Raw genomic sequence first — 18,138 nt, forward strand, 5'->3', positions numbered from 1 at the left:
TAAAAGTGAATTTCACAGGTGAGTAAAAAAAACACATGGCAAAAAACATTCCAAATTTCGAAATAAGTTGATTTGATCGGTGTCATAGCTTTGGATCTAGAAGGCATAGACTTACATCGAATATGTTGCCTTTATGTTGTTATATTGTCGTATGTCGAGATAAGCGATATTGTCAAATGTCCACAGATTTATACATACATGCGATTATTTAGATACAAATCATTATTCTTACAATTAAATTTAACACGTAAGAATGTTAATACAAATGTTTGTAAGTATGTATGTACCAAACAGCGAATGAATGGATGAATGAATGTATTCGTATTTATACGATCAAATCAGATAGTTTAAGATACTGTTCTTTTATTCATGTCAGACACGAAATCATACATTTTATTGCTGTTTTTTTATACGATAAACTACTTTAAATGATACCTTGATTACCTTCAATACTTGCAACTTAAGTTTATTGAACTCTGACTTTATTAAACATAATAATACCACATATTCTAATGCATTTAATTCTTAAAAATATATTGTATTTTTATTGAAATTTTTAATTTTAAAAAATTTTTTAGTTATTCTAATTGTATTCACCTGCCTGTAATAATTCTCTTCTATGAAATTGTTTGTTGTATTGACAAACGCAAGAGTCGCCCTGACATAAAATCGAAAAACTTGAAACCGTATCGCATAGCATTTTTCTAAAAAATTCATTTTAAAATTTATGTGATACACTGTATTTACGAATAATTAATATTTTTGTTTTTAATTATTTTATACAAAAACTATATAAATAATCGAATTTCACATTGGATAATAACGACGAAATATCAACAAATAGCGTTAGAAATTGTGAATTCTTAAAAGCTGTAAGAATAAATTTCCTAAAAGTGATAAATTTTACAGAAAGAATGAAATGTTTTAATCCACAGATATTTGGTTGTTTAATTGTTGCAACGGCCATTGGTGTGTTGATTTTTTTGTCTTTTGGGTTACTTCAAATAATGGGTAGGATAAAACCATAAACAGGAATTTTATGTAAATTTGGCAATGACTTTGGACAAGACAATTTTGCAAGATAGATTCGAGAATCATTCGACACTTACGCTAGCCCAAAAGGTATTAAAAGCTATTTATCAGTTATAAAATTTTCAAATTTACTTTTTAAGCTTTTTCATAGATAATTTTCTTTTCAATCGGTTTATTTGTTGCATTAATGATTTTTGTGCTAATTAATCTTTTTGGACTAAATAAAAGATAAACTATAAAATATAAATATTAAGAAATTATTCGCCGTCAGATTGATCAAATAACTAAACATGTCTAAAAGTTCAAGAACATCATCGGCCAGCTCTAGTTCAAAATCTTTGAATACAAAAAGGAAACAACTGTCTCACAGGGTGAAATTTAAGCATACTGCTGTTTTGAGACCAAAGCAATCTGTACAATTAAGTAAACAATCTCGCATCGAAGCCGAAATAGATCAATTTCCTTTCGATTTCAAAAACAAGTATAAAAGCCGAAGATCTCGCCTGACCAGTGACAGTAGTGACGAGCGGTATAGTATTAAGGGTAGACGTGAACGAACCGTTAAAAATATTCGTATTGCAGATATGTCGGAGGATGAAATCTACGTTATGGCTGATATATTTGAATATCAGCAGCTACCAAATATGTCAGACTTTACAGAAGGGGTAATTATAAGCTTTAAATTTAAAATGAAAAATTTGAATAATCTGACAGTTTCCAAGATATACGAAATTTTGTATTTAATTCATATATGTGGTGCCAAGCCCCCTATTGAAAGTCCGCCTGTTATTCTCTACCTGTTCGCATGAATGTCAAAGTACTATCAGATTCTAGCTCTAATAGTTTTTAGAATTATTCTATTTAATGCATATGGGAGTTCCAATACCAACCACCCCCCAGATGAAAGTCCTCCAAAATATTGAAGTTCTTCGTGCAAAATTTGAGGAATTTAGTTCTATTAGTTTCTCAGATAAACGAATTTTTGTATTTAATTAATATTGGAGGTGCCGCTCCCCTCATGTGTAGTCCACCAATTTATTTCCCAAAATGTTTACATGGATTTTAAAGTTATTCGTGCAAAATTTTAAGATTCTAACTGTAATAGTAATAAAAAAAATTTTGTATATAATTTACATGGGAGGTGCCATGCCCGCTATTGCTAGTCCGCCCACTTTTAGTCCTAAATAATAATATTGACACTAAAGTGACTCCGAACAAACTTGAGGACTCTAACTGTTATATTAACTCAAATATACGGATTTAATATTTTCTTAATATGGGCGTGGCTCCTCGCCCACTTGAAATTTCAAAATAAAAAGTAGACAATAACCTCTTCCAGACATACAGGAATACGCTGTGGTAGAATGAAGAGATAGCTATCTGAACTCCTTTGGACAATTTTTGCTAGGACGAATAGGTGAAAAGTTACATTCATTTGTATGACCAAAATGTCCAACATTGACCCCCTCTAAGTCCGGCAGTTCTTAACCGATAGAGCTGAAAATTTGTGTCTGACCTACTATCCAATAGTACTAACCTTAGTGCAAATTTCGTCAAAATCGTTTTTTTAGTTGGGTCACTTGACATGAAATTCCCCATAAATAGATAAGGAACTTATCTTCTTTCGAAACCTAGTTTACATTTTTTTAAACCTATTTTCTTTCTACTCTAATGTTGGTTCCAAGTTTAAGTCATTTTTACAAAATAAGTGTAATTTCTAAAATGTCTATTATTTGTTTGCTGTATTGTATTTTTAAATGAAATCTTATAAGTCCTATAAATTACGTTTATTGTGCTGATATCAAGACGTATTTCGAAAAATTATAAAATTGTCCATATTTTTTTACTATAACAAAAGTTGATGATAAGTCATTTGAAGCTACTCTCGAAGGACGTTCACATGATATCAAAATTTCATATAGTGATATTATATTTATGTGTTATTATATTTATTGTAAACTAATTTACATTATTTCTTTATAGTTCAGCGGATTTTTTCTGACGGCTTTGGCAATTTCTCTTTTAATAAGTGTTTCATTCATGGTTGTATTCTCAATTGATGTAATAACCGATGGCTTCGTAGTAATTAAAAAGACAATATTTTAATATAATTATTACACTAGTTAAATAAAATGTAGTTATCTAGTGAAAAATTAAAAAGTACGATTCCTATATACGTCTGTATTGAATCTTACTAAATAAAATAAAATTCATTATGCACATACTCGATTTTTTTATTTGGAGCACAGTGTATGACTTACATTAATTTCAAAATAATGCAAGTGAAGTCAAATGGAACCATTCTTATTAAGACTGGCACAAATCAGTTTACAAAACTACATTTATAATTACACTTGGTTTTTTGAAACATTATATGGTTAAAATAATTGGATAGCTACTATAGGAAATTGTTAAGACCATTTTCTTAATGTCTAAGAACACAGGCCAACCAAATGTAGTTTTAGAAAAATTTTAATACCAACTTGACTTGAATTTATGTATTCTTAGGTGCTGAATCAGAATCTGATATAAGCTTCTCTTTATCTAACACAATTTTCTCGGAATATTTCGATGTCATCATAAATACGGGTCTTTATTGTATATTTTTCCCAAATTTAAATCTGTTGAAAACAAAATATCTCACTATGGTCTCAAGAAATTTTTTTAAATATTGCATAGCTTGAGTTTGACCTTCACAGTTTATGGGTTAACAGTATTTTATTTTACTAAAATTTCAGATGTGTGTTTCCCTTTATCTGGAATTTTATATCAAATGCATAACATTAACGGCCGTTTTTATAAAAACTTATTTTAGGTTTATTAAACAATTTTAGGCAAAATTCAGGAAAATCGTATTTATAAACGTGAAATAGCTTAAAACACCTTCAATAAACCATTGACAATTAGAAGAACTTTATTGTAGGCTCGACCCTTCTTTAAGCCAACAATAAGTTGATTTTTAACAATTTTTTTCTCAGATAAAGTTTTATTATGGTTTCTTTTAAAATAAAATCTAAAAATTCTAATTTTAACGTTTACAAATTTGTAAATAAAATCCCAGAAAATTTTTAAACGATTATATTTTGAGGAAAAGACTCAAATCTAGGCATTATTGGATTAATGCATGAATATTTGACAATATTCCAATTGCCCAGCACTATTTTTAGGCAATTTGGAAATGCCCGTCTGTCAACCAAATGATGGACAAAATCATTCGATTTGGCTTTTTCAAAGTTTGTTTGTTAAATATAATGCCATAAAGTAATTAACCATGTAAATTATATTGATTAGTGTTATATTAATGCAAAATATATTCGCCGGCATTAAAATTAGTCAAATATCAAAGAAATTTATCAATATTTGCAAAAATTTATCAAAAATTACAAGGAAAATAAGTAAAAATAAGAAAATGTGTCATAGTGATGTATATTTTGTCGCAAAATATATGTTATTCGGATACTTTTAATAATAATTAGAAATTATATGTTATATTTATACATCTGAACTAAATAGACATTTATTAAAGCCAAGTTAACACAATCAAGTATACATGAGCGGGAAAAATCTACACAAGGTTGTGCTGACGGTGCACACGCGCAAGCTAGTATGCAGGATCATATTTCGTCTGGAAGATTTCACAAGGTGGGAATGGAATAAGTTGGATCAGCAGAATTATTTAGATTTAAGTATTTAAAAATATTGTTAGAGTTAGTCTTACTTGGGAGGTTGACCAAAGCGGTCGTTGAATAAAATTGTAAACCAAAAATTAACATGTTTCATTTATAGTGGACAAGTTGGTGTCCACTTAAAAATCATTTTTTTTAATTTCACATAACAAAGGAAGTTAACTGGCGCCCGAGCAGGGACCCGCCAAGAGAAAGCGGAGTCCTTATAAAATTAAATAAAAAATTAAATATATAAAATTAATAAATTAAATAAGTTTCTGCGATTCCCACGGGACCCTCCAAAAACTAAATAATAAAAACTGGAAAAGATAAAAAAGAAATAGTGAACCTTAAAATTTGTTTTGTGGAAAAGAGGATCCACCTAAAGAAGGAACAGTGACAATTAAGTGAAATTTCGACCCCGAAATTGTGAAATTAAATAAGTTTTTGCGATTCCTACGGGACCCTCCAGAAACTAAAACCTGGAAAAAATAAAAAAGAAACAGTGAAATTTTAAATTTTTTTTTGTGGAAAAGAGGATCCACCTAAAGAAAGAAAGAACAGTGACAATTAAGTGAAATTTCGATCCTGTGACTACCAGTGAATTAATTTGAAGAGAAGAGGGAGAATTATTGGAAGGCATATCCTGTAAGGGTGACTGTAAAAATATAGAGGGAAGAACCTGCAAAATATAGAGGGAAGAACCTGCAAATTCCTATGTATATGTATATGTGTATGTAAGTATGGAACATTTGCAAAGTAAGGTAACAGAGTTAACTGGCGCCCTAAACGCCGTTCTAAACCAGCTAAAAACTCTGGATCAGAGAACGCTGAATTTGGAACGTAGGCCCAGTAATCCTCCGGTTGTTGAGGGCGAAAGTCCTCCTCCCCCCCTGCGTGCTCCAACCACAGAAACCGAATTGAACGAAATAGGAAAACTTCCCGACTGTGTAAGGGACTTGCAGTCTTTTGAGGGTGACCCCACGCAGTATGTATCCTGGATACATAGCGTGGAGAGTATCCTGAAGGACTATGAGATCGTCCGGCAGAAGCCGATATATAGGGCTATTGTTCAGGCTATACGCCGAAAATGTAGGGGAAAGGCTGATGCCGCCCTTACCTCCTACAACATATTCGATGAAGACTGGGCATCGATAAAGAACTGTCTTTCTCTGCATTATGCAGACAAAAGAGATGTTCGCACACTAGAACATCAGTTGACCCAACTAGCTCAGAAGAGTATGAGCGTAGACGAGTTCTACGCTACAGTAAATCACCAGTTCTCCTTGATCATAAACAAATTGAAGACGGAAACTTATTCTGAAGAAACGACGAACGTTTTAATAGAGACTTATAGGAATAGGACACTGGAAGTTTTCATAAGGGGTCTTAATGGCGAGCTGTCAAAGATGATAATGCTCATGAAGCCAAAGACACTTCCCGAGGCATATTCGCAATGTTTGGAATTGAGAAATGCCAATTACAGGAGTCAGGTCTCCCTACATTCGGTTAATGGTCAGAATAGGGTCCAGGTTCCAATGGGATTTAATAACTTTCCGAATCACCACCCAAGTAAGACTCGAAACCAAGCTTCCTTCCAAAAATTTGTACCGAAAAACCGGTATCAACCTCAAGCGAACCCTTTTGTTAACCGACAATTTGAGCCACGGCGTGTTGCGCAACAGCCTGCTCCCCACAGACCAGAACCAATGGACATAGATCAGAGTACGCAATCTAGGGGGACCGGAAACCGACCATGGAATAACCACAAAAGGCGGGCTTTTTCGGAACAGGTTCGTCCCGGGTCGGCACAACACCCGTTTAAACAACAGAGAATTTTTAACATGACACAAGAGGACAATGAGGGCGAACCGGCCGACGACGAAATAAATTTTCGGACTCGTGCCTTTCCGGCTTACCATACGTAAGCAATGAATTAAAGGATGGCTCAATAATAAAATTTTTAATAGACACAGGGGCTACAAAAAACTTTGTTGAGCCAGCCTTATGCCCCAGTTCAAAGAAATTAGATAAACCATTTTATGTTCGTACTGCCTCAGGGAGAATACAAATTAGTGAGAAGGTAAAGGGGAAATTCTTTGCCCCATTTGGTAACGATACGACAATTACATTCTATGTACTATCGGGATTCACATCTTTCAATGGTATAATCGGCGACGATACTCTACGTGAGCTTCAAGCTATAATAGACCACAAAAATAATACACTGACAATCTCGCCAGGGATCAGTATACCACTTAGAATTCAGACATTGAACGAAATTAACGTACTTCCATCATGCACTACATTGAGTGACCTAATAGCCGAGTTTAGTGACATATTTGGACCAATAAATAACGAATTGGCAGCAACATCTATTAGGGCAGAGATACGGTGTACCACTGATGAGCCAATATACTCAAAGAGTTATCCTTGTCCAGCTTGTATGCGTGCTGAAGTAGACAGACAAATAGAAGAACTTCTGAATAATAATGTAATACGGCCGTCAAGAAGTCCTTATAATTCTCCCATTTGGGTGGTCCCAAAGAAACCTAAACCAAATGGAGAGAAACAATATCGGATGGTGGTGGATTTCAAAAGACTGAATGCCGTCACCATACCTGACACATATCCAATTCCCGACATAAATTCAACTTTGGCGAGCCTTGGCAAGGCGAAATATTTTACAACCCTTGACCTCACTTCGGGGTTTCATCAGATTTCAATGAATCCAAGGGATATTCCAAAGACAGCCTTTTCAACAATGAATGGGAAGTATGAGTTTTTGAGGCTACCGTTCGGCCTACGGAATGCGCCTGCTATATTTCAGCGTATGGTCGATGACGTCCTGCGAGGTTGTATAGGGAAAATATGTTATGTCTATATAGACGACATAATAGTATACGGGGGTAATATTGAGGAACACCTGGGGAACCTTAGGAAAGTATTTCAGCGTCTAAGAGACGCTCACCTTAGGGTTAATTTAGAGAAAACTGCTTTTATGAAAACCGAGGTAGAATTCCTTGGTTACGTGGTTACTAAGGATGGTATACTGCCTGATAGGAAGAAGGTGAGGGCAATCCTTGACATTGTACCACCCCAGACCCTGAAAGAGCTCAAAAGTTTTCTGGGATTAACATCCTATTATAGGAGGTTCATTAAAGACTTTGCCAAAGTAGCTAAACCTTTAACCACTCTCACTCGTGGCGAGATGGCACAAGTCAAGGCTAATCAATCGAAGAAAGTTAGAATTATTCTCGGGGAGGAAGAGCTACAAGCATTTAACGAGCTTAAGGAGTTGCTCACGTCGTCGGAAGTATTAGCCTTCCCGGACTTTGACAAACCATTTAATCTTACGACAGACGCTTCTAACAGTGCTTTAGGTGCAGTACTGTCTCAAGGGGAAATGGGAAAGGACAAACCAATAACCTTTATTTCTCGCTCTTTGAACAAAACAGAAGAGGCATATGCCACGAACGAGAAAGAGATGCTCGCCATAGTTTGGGCATTGGACAATCTTCGCTCCTATCTGTATGGAGCTAAGAAAATACGCATTTTTACCGATCACCAACCTCTGACGTTTGCCATGAGCAACAGGAATTATAATGCGAAATTGAAAAGGTGGAAGGCTAGGATAGAGGAATATAACTTCGAACTTGTATATAAACCAGGGAAATCCAATGTAGTAGCCGACGCCTTATCTCGCTTAAAAGTAGACTCAACCGACTCAGTGAAAGCTGAGCAGACTTCGAGAACTGCATCTACGGATTTATGTGTCCATCTTGCGGGTGAGTCCTCCACTGACACTGCAAGTGAAGGTAGGGTAGGAAGTGAGGACTCAGATACCATAACAGCTAGTGAGGGTACGATAGGGAACGGAGACTCAGCTACTATAACAGCTAGCGAGGGAACCGTACACAGTGCCGAACAGGATGGCACAGATTTGATTCCACATGTCGAAGCTCCTATTAACGTTTTTCGTAATCAGATTATAATACGACAATTCCAATCAGATATGATTACACATATTAATCCTCATCCTGGCTACAACCGACACATCATATCTTTGGAGGAAATTAGCAGGGAAAATCTTACACGAATCCTGAGGGAAAAACTTAGACCTGATGTCTTAAATGGGATTAAAATTCCTGAACAGTATTTGTGGCTATTACAGGAGGTTTATTTGGAACACTTTTCACATTATAAGCTACGGATCACTCAGAGACTTGTAGAAGATGTAACTTGTCCAAATAGGGTCTGTTCCTTGATAGAAGAGGAGCACAGAAGGGCACATAGGAATAAGGACGAGAATAAACTACAGCTCTTGGAAAAATACTATTTCCCTAGGATGAACAGTCTTGTAGGAAGGTATACGAGGAATTGTGAAATATGCAAGGCTAACAAATATGATCGGAATCCGCCGATACCTAAGCTTCAGGCAACTCCGATTCCTTCTTATCCCTGTGAAATATTGCACATGGATATTTTTGTACTCCAAAATGAGTATTTTATTAGTGTCTTGGATAAATTTTCAAAATTTGGGAAACTTTTTCCTCTTAGGAATCGTTCAGCCTTGCAAATGAAGGAGAGAATTATAGAAATCCTTAATTACTTCTCGACACCACGTATTTTAGTGACTGACAATGAGCGAGGTTTTATCAGCCCAATAGTGATGAACGTGATTCGACAATTTGGTGTCAAGGTATATTTGACTCCAGTAGGTCGTAGTGAAGTGAACGGACAAGTGGAACGATTCCATTCGACCTTACTGGAAATTTATCGATGTTTAAAGGTCGAACATAGGGATTTAGGTATTAGGGAACTTATAATGCTCGCTACCGATCGATACAATAACACCATCCACTCTGTAACGAATAGGAAACCGGTTGATATTTTTTTTAATAGAGCTGAGAGAATTAATTACCAAAGGTTGCAGAACTTTAGGCGAAAGTTGAACAGGGAGGTGAAAAAATCGATAAAGAAAAAGCAAGAGGCAACCTTGGAGAGACATAATTCTAGGCGTCGTGTCTTATCGAAGGATTATAAGGCTGGTGATACCGTTCATGTTAGGAATAAGCAGATCAGGGCAAAGCATCGACCGCTTTATGAGAAAGCGGTTGTTGATAGGAACAATCGGGTCACAGTGCAAACGAGCACTGGAAAAAGGATTCACAAGACCCATATTAAATCTTAAAGGATATCTATGGGGTCCTTAAATTTTAGCGGTATGCGTATTTACGCAGGGGTTCAAATCCCCATAGACATGTGAATGATGAAAGGAGGGAAATGGAGATAAAACTTCTACCTTTTTTAAGGAGAAGTGGAGGAAATGGGAAATTGGGTACAATACCCATTTTTTGAACTTAATGGTATCTCTTAATGCGATTTTCTTTTTTTTGGGACAACGATTTGTGATAGTGATGTCCTCACTGTCATAAGTCGTGGTAGATCTCCGTACCACGAGTAAGTTTCTTGCAATTAAACCATTAACGCTTGATGCTAAAAGGGATAACTCGGAATCTACGGTCCACACAAAAAATATAAGTAAATGGTCCCAAAACCTATAGTGGAAACTGCATATTTGCGGAGGGGTTCAATTCCCCATGGGTGCCATAAGAATAAGGAAATCGTACTACTGAGAAAACCTTGAACTGAATTGAAGCCTTCAATTGGGGCAAAAGATAAATATGAGATGAGATATTTTTTTATGGAAGCTTAAGCGAAAGTATATTGAAAGTAATTAAAATAACTTGAATGAAGATCATTGCAATGGTGAAAATTTATTTTAGAGCAAGGGTGATCAATGCCAATTGCATAATGCAAAGGAAGTCCATGGCTTAAGAGATTATCATTTGCACTTCTTGCATATGGCGGATAATCACACCTAGTTCAAAAAAGAAAAAAGAGGGAATGTGGCCTTCAGCCTTAGAGATGAATACGATAAAATTTATGAAATGAAAATGGAAATGAAAGATAAAATTAGTTAAGATAAAGAGAAAACTAACTTAGAATAAGTATCTACTAACGAGAATGTGGCCTTCAGCCTTAAAGATGAATATAATAAAATTTATGAGATGGAAACGGAAATGAAAGATGAAATTAATTAAGATAAAGGGAAAACTAACATAGAATAAGAATCTATTAACGTTAAAACATTATATAAGTGAAAATGTGAAGTAGGAATTTAGTTAAATGTGAAGTAGAAATTTAATTGTACTAATCGTACTAACACTTTAATAATACAATCATACTAACACTCTAACAAACTAATCGTAGAGCTAGACAAAACGACATTTATCATTCCAGTCTCACGTGGTTCACGGCCGTGAACAGTCTACAAATCTTCGAATACCACTCGCAGTTGGTTACATTCAAATACGGCAAGGGTTGGCTGGTTGATGGAAGGTTTAACCTGGTTCATGTTATCAACTTAGAGGAATACGAGCGCCTATTAGGCCAAACCGTGGCAATGCTGGAAAAAATTGCTGTGGATGAGAAAGAACGGATGGTAATTGATTTCCATGTTAATACAATTTTTTCCCAATTAGATACGCTTAGGGGTAAATACAAGAAGCAGAAACGCTCTATCAATTGGATCGGTTCAGCTTGGAAGTGGTTGGCTGGCAATCCGGATGCAGCAGATTGGGATAATGTGTTGAGGTCTGAACAAAGCATCATTGAAAATAATAATCACCAATATGTGATCAACGATCGACTCTTTAAAGCGTCACAGGAAACAATATCTAAGGTTAATGCAATGGTGGCGCGATTTCACAACGAGGTCATTGCAACGAACGTCGAAAAATTCATTAATCAAATCCTACGCCAAATAATGGTCATCAAAGAAGAGGTAAACGAGGTTATGAGAGCCGCGCAAATGGCCAAAGGTGGCATAGTCAACTCTAATGTACTCGACAGAGAAGAAATTCTCCGCATAATTGACGAAATTGCAACACTCCCTTATTCTAATGAATTGGAGGCCATCGAGTACGCCGATCCAAGGGTATGCACAAACGGTTCAATGATTCTCTATGTCCTTTCACTGCCCAAGGTAAGAGAAGTTGAGTACAACTACCTTATTGTCAAACCATCCATTCAGGAAGGAAAGGTTATAGACTTACCGTTTAACACGTTGCTGGTTAATGAGAAAGAGACATATGGCATCACCAAACCATGCATGCGAATCAACAACAATACCGTGTGTGAGGAAACGAGCTTGAGAAAACTCCCTGAAGATGATTGTGTTTCAATTCTCATCAAAGGAGGTGAAGCAAAATGTTCCTACAGATCCTGTGAAGAAGAGGTTGTCGAACTTGTTATGGAAGACACCATATTCATTACCAATTTTAGAGGTAATCTCCAGAGTGGTAACATTACTAAATTCCTTTCGGGAACCTACGCAGTGCGACTTAACAACGAAGAAGTGAAAATAAAAAACGTTACGTACACCAGCCGAAGCGAGACATCTATACAAATCCTACCCCAGATCGTCACAACCATCCTAGAAGAAAGGCGGCAGGTTGACATAGGATATCTTCACAATATGAGTTTACAAAACATAAAAAATTTAGAAAATCTAGACATAAAATACCACTACTCTATAGTAGCGGATTGCACTATTTTTTTGCTCCTATCATTCCTAGGCTACCTATGCTGGAAAGCTTTATACTCTCAAGTGCGTCTCCCTCCGCTGCAGAGCACAAGCAACGTGGCATGCAAACCCCAATCTGCGGGACGCAGATTTTTGGCAAGGGAGGAGTTAACACAATCAAGTATACATGAGCGGGAAAAATCTACACAAGGTTGTGCTGACGGTGCACACGCGCAAGCTAGTATGCAGGATCATATTTCGTCTGGAAGATTTCACAACGTGGGAATGGAATAAGTTGGATCAGCAGAATTATTTAGATTTAAGTATTTAAAAATATTGTTAGAGTTAGTCTTACTTGGGAGGTTGACCAAAGCGGTCGTTGAATAAAATTGTAAACCAAAAATTAACATGTTTCATTTATAGTGGACAAGTTGGTGTCCACTTAAAAATCATTTTTTTTAATTTCACATAACAAAGGAAGTTAACTGCCATATATATATTTATTTTTCTTAAAAGTTTGTTTTTATTGTCAAAAATCTATTATAAACAAAAATATGGAATTAAGAAAACCGAATCAACGAATATTTTATGCTATTTGTACGCAACACTAACACATATAATGACAGCCATATTGTACAGTGCTGCCAACTTAAACATAAATCAGCACAATAGTTAATATACGTTTATTATTTGTTTATGAATATCACAATTTTATTAATGGTTTTTAAGGCTAAAGTGTGCTTTAACTATTGAGTGCATTAAAAGCAAAATAAGATTTTTTTATAAATACAAGCGTAAGAAATTAAGGTTAATTTTGAAAAATACTACAAACAATTGTTTTCCCTGAAAACCTCAAAATTCAAATCACAGGTACCGTTAATCGGTGGTGTGTCATAATGTCCATAGACCTTATGACACACTAAATTGAGTCAAAATGTCCATGGACATAATGACAATTTCAAAAGTGTCACAATGTCCAAGAGCAATGCGACAGAAAGTCCATGGATTTCAAAGAGTTCATTTATCAAAAAAGGCTTATTTTAGCGAAGCCGGTATTCGAAATTCCCCAGAGTTTGCAACTCCTGCGCCCGGCCGAAGGTCGACTATGCAGGACACTTTTTAAAAGGAATCCAAAATGCAACATACACCAAATTTATGAGCAATTCTTTTCGGGATAAGTGTGTCCCTTTTTTTTAATTCTAAACAAATTATCCAATACATTTCTGTTTTAAAAGTGTCACAATGTCCATGAACATTATGACATTCTCAAACTTTTATAATTTGCTTAACAAAGTTTAAAACTGGAGTTTTGAAACTGCCGTCTGAAGGGTTGGGGTATGACTGACTGAAGGGTTGGGGTATGACTATGATTTGTGGCACTAACTGATCTGTAATAACTTTTATAATTTTTGACCGATTTTTGTGTTTTATATCTTACTGAAACGATAATTGAATCAATATTGCAATTATTTGCTGCTAAAATTCAAAAATATAAATTAAGTGTTAACATTTTTGCAAATATCATTTTGCTCTTCATAAACGTGACGTCATGACTAACGAGCCTCTATCGCCCCAAATTTTTCCAGAATGCATATATGTAACTAAAAGTATTAGTCTAGAGACGATGAAGACGATATATAGTCACAATTGCAGAACACTAAATAACCAAATAATATTGGGATTAGTGAAAACTATTTAAAAAGCTTTTCCATCGTTGGCCTATTTAATCAAAGGAATTTTAATTTTACAAAATGAATATAAAGTGGTATAACTAAAATACCTTTCCAACTACCAAAGAATCAGTCAAGAACTGTTTTTATACCCTACACCACTTTAGTACATTAAATTAATGGTCTTATACCCGCCTTTAAGTATACCAATCGGCTCAGAAACCTTTTCTTAGTCGATTAAGCCATGTCCGTCCGTCTGTCTATGTAAACCTTGTAATGAAACTACGCGCATTACGTTTGACCCAAGGACGAATCCTATTGATTTTGGTTGATATCGATCCATTATTTCACCTAGTCCCCATAGAACCGGACTTGCAAAATTGGGATTTGGAGCTCATAATTATATCAAATATACTAATATCCCTACAAAAATAGGCACAACTACATTTTACACAAGCATGAGTGACTGCAAAATTTCGTAATGAGCGGCTCTTATTTAAACCTAGCCTCCTTGCAAAGTCCCGCTCTGAAAATGCTTGAACGTCGTTAATTCCCTTATAAACATGTGTATTTCGATGAAAATAGGCATAATTAACTTAATGTCAACAAAAATTTCTCCACCAAATTTTGTTAGGAGTTGTTCATCGGTTCAACATAAAATTTATTATTAAAAATAATACAACGATCGTTAAATATTTACATACATATAAAATTATAATGATTTAAAAATTATTTTAATATTATGCCTTTTCGCTCGAAGTTGTACGACCCCAAATTGAAAACTAAATAACTTCATCTAAAAAAAAAAAAATATTAAAATTGCACAGTTTTGATGACTGGTACAAAAACAAAGTCCATGTTAAAAGTGAATGTGTTCGTAAGATAAAAAATATAATATTAAATTCGTAGAAAAGTAACAGACAATTAAAACTCTTTTTGAACTTGACATCTAGAAAACGAGTTCGTCGACAAAAAGATGTTTGTTGTTTATTGTTCAAAATAAACTGGTTTCATTAACAATTTAGCACACTTATGTATAAATCAAAAACAATCTTTTAAACAAAACTTGTTTAAACACACATTCGAAAAATACTTTATATTAAATTGAAATAAAAGTGAAAACATTGGTTGGTTATACCCACAATTTGGTGCACTACGTTTTTTTTTTTTGGAATCTAAAAATTACAATTTTACAATTTTGTTTCTTTGATTTTAATACATATTTAAATATTTTGCATATTTATAGTCAGGTAGAAATATTGCAGTAATGACCTGGTTCTATGGATTAGTAGGTATACATTGGAATCTGTATTGCCTAGATGAAAATATTTAAATAATGGCTGGACTATTATCAACTAAATATATGTATGTATGTATGTATGTATGTATGTATAAATAATTAGAATGAAATAATTGTTTATTAGCTATTTAATTGAGCAATTAAATGTATATATTAATGTACTAATAATCGTAATACGTCATATGAATTGAATTGATTAAATTAGAAATATGTATGTAATTGCAAATTATAAGTACATATTTTACACGTGTGTAGCATCTTTTTCTTTTGCTCTCACAAGTATCCGTAAATACTATATATTTGCTGTTTGGTTATGGGCAAATCCATAAGATGGTACGTGACATTTGTACGCCTAAAAAGTTGTAGATTTTGCAAAAATAGGACTAATTGAAAAAGGATTTTGTCATTCTGTTCCATTCCATGTTGTCCCATATACATACTATTGTCCAATTCACAACTAGTCTTTGTATTTTGTATCGTTTATTAAAATACAGAATTCCGATATCTGCTTGTGAAAAGCCAAATTTATTGTAAAAAGCCATGTTGTAATAAAGAAAGAAAAACATCTTCAATATTTATAAAAATGCAATTAAATTGAAAAACTAAATTAATTATAGCACAAATATGAATTATCATAAAAATGGACGTGAAATGAGGTACAACATGTCATCTTTTTACATCTTTTTAATTTCTTACACTAATATGTGTGTTGCCTCCGGTAGTGCCTCCATCTGAGGCACTGGTTAATGAGCGCACAACAGGCCCGATAGAGGCCTAGGTGTATTTCATCGGATTTGATGTATAACACATCCTCTTTACAACTAACTAACTACACTAATATACTCCTCGCCAATTGAATAGTATATATATATTTTTTTTTTTTTCAAAGCTTATATTTTTAGATCAGGAATTTCTAGAAACTTGTTTCTTCCCCTCATTATAATAAATATTGTTTGTTCTGAATAAAATGTGATATGAATAATGGTTGTCATATCTGTAATATTTGATTTTATATATTTTTTTTTGGTAAATTAACCGAAAAAAGCTACTGCTAAAAATTCGCAACTTAAATAGAACATTTCCCAGAAAAAGTGATTTTATAAGAATTTTTGTAATTAAAACTTATTTATTTAGACTATTTACAACGTTAAACATTAAACTAAGCTATTTTAGTAATGTGTTGAACCTCCTTGGTTGACTAACACTTCACAAATCCTGTTTGGAAGCGATTCATATAGCTTGGCCATGTAATTCAGATGTATTGAGCTCCGGACTTCCTTAATTGCATAGATTAGTTCAGGAATTGTTGAATACTGTTTTCCAGTCTCATAAACTTTTCGGGCAAGGAGATAAATATAGTAAGAACCCTGTAGGATTTTGTGAGTTAACTAAAAATCAAGTTAACTTTTTGATAACTTCTTATGACTAGCTTCAATGTAACTCAAAAATGATCGAGGAAATGAAGAAACATTTCAATAAAATTTTAAATAAAAAATAAAATAGAAACTCGTATCAAATTTGCCAAACAATTTGTATTGAAAAAATTAAATTATGAAAATGAAAATTTGTATAAGCAATGAAAAGTGAATTTATTATTATTAAATTAACATTTTCAGGAATATAAGACATAGATAATGGTGTATATAGGAAGGAAATGTTGCTGCATATTGAACGCATTTATAATCACTAACAATTTGTTAAAAATAGTATAAAAATATAAGAAAATTGCACAGGTAACTCACAGCTGATCTTTTATTTATGCACTAGAAGCTAACTCATCTTGAGGTAACTTCTGGTTAACTGAAACTGATGTATAGTGAGTGAGTACTGACTCGTTTCTATGACATCACATTGAAAAACTGAATAGTATTTTATTAGCAAAATGGTTAGCTTTTGAGTTACCTTTGACTCATTTGTGGTTAACCATAATTTAGTTTTAAGTTAACTCAAAATCCTACTGGGAAAGAACAGTCAGACATATACATATATACATTAGAGTGATTCAGGCTTGTAAGAAGGAAAAAAAATTTTGTCTGACAGGCCGTCTCCCCTCTAGAATTGTTCTATGGGTTGTAAAACTATGTCATACAAAAAATTAGGCTGATTGGATAACGTTAACAGGTGCCGCAACGGCTCTGAAGTTTTTAAGTTCATTTACAAGGGGAAAATATCGATTTTTTCAGTTTTTGCTCAAATTTGGCCATTTAGTAATAAATTTTGAAAGGAATCGTAATGTGCACAGAGTAAGTATTTCGGAAAGATATAAAACACAAAAATTGATTGAAAACTTTAAAAGTTATTGCAAATTCCCCAGACCATTAACGTGTCCCAAAGCACATGAATTCGAAATGTGACAAAAAAAATTACTTTACTTTCTAAAAAACCATTTTGTTACTTAAAATATATCAATAATTACTCGAATATTAGTTTTTGCCCTTATAAGATAACGCTAACTCGTTCTCAGTTATGGTCAAAAAAGTTTGATTTTTTCAACGGCCGTTTCAAATCTCCAATTTCAGTTTTTTTGAAACTTTGTTAAACAAATTTCAAAATTTTTAGGAGATCTCATGGGGATTTATGGTCAATAGGTAAGGCTATTAAACAGTGAAAAAATTACATCAATATTTCTTACAGTTTAGCTGTACCTGCGATTTGAACTCGGCGGATTTCGGGAAAATAGATTAACCCTTTAAGGCACTTAGGAATAATTTAACACCAAAGTTAAAAAAATTCGAAAAAACACTATCTGCTTGAATAATGCTCTATATAATTAGAGGAATAACAGAAATAAAACAAAAAATTCTATATTAAGTATAAAAAATATACTTTAACCCTTTTTGACTATGGAGTAAACTTGAGGTGCACATTTTTAAAAGAAAA

General features: G+C 33.9%; 2 protein-coding genes across 3 annotated transcripts in view; one reads left to right on the plus strand and one right to left on the minus strand.

Annotated features, from left to right (window-relative positions):
- The window catches only part of LOC119613982 (long-chain fatty acid transport protein 4-like), a 51,987-nt gene that overhangs the window by 21,809 nt on the left and 12,040 nt on the right, over nt 1-18,138 (minus strand). The gene's annotated exons all lie outside the window — the stretch shown is intronic.
- LOC119613994 lies at nt 652-3,196 on the plus strand. Of its 2 annotated transcripts, none has more exons than XM_037970081.1 (4): nt 652-872; nt 936-1,122; nt 1,173-1,697; nt 3,016-3,196. In XM_037970081.1, exons 3-4 carry the CDS (start codon nt 1,323-1,325, stop codon nt 3,136-3,138), a joined length of 498 nt encoding a protein of 165 aa, XP_037826009.1. In that variant the 5' UTR covers nt 652-872; nt 936-1,122; nt 1,173-1,322; the 3' UTR covers nt 3,139-3,196. The 2 variants fall into 2 exon arrangements, with proteins under 2 accessions (XP_037826009.1, XP_037826002.1); XM_037970074.1 differs by having other exon boundaries at nt 1,184-1,697.

This window comes from Lucilia sericata, unplaced genomic scaffold (genome assembly GCF_015586225.1).
Source record: "Lucilia sericata isolate MDLA Ls3-8-SP2 unplaced genomic scaffold, ASM1558622v1 Contig000042F_arrow, whole genome shotgun sequence".
In the NCBI taxonomy this organism is placed as follows: domain Eukaryota; kingdom Metazoa; phylum Arthropoda; class Insecta; order Diptera; family Calliphoridae; genus Lucilia; species Lucilia sericata.

Bases quoted from the DNA above. Each gene is read 5' to 3' on its own strand.
- LOC119613994 (XM_037970081.1), top strand. From the start codon at position 1,323: ATGTCTAAAAGTTCAAGAACATCATCGGCCAGCTCTAGTTCAAAATCT. The intron at 1,698-3,015 runs GTAATTATAAGC...ATTTCTTTATAG, and splicing joins TGTCAGACTTTACAGAAGGG to TTCAGCGGATTTTTTCTGAC.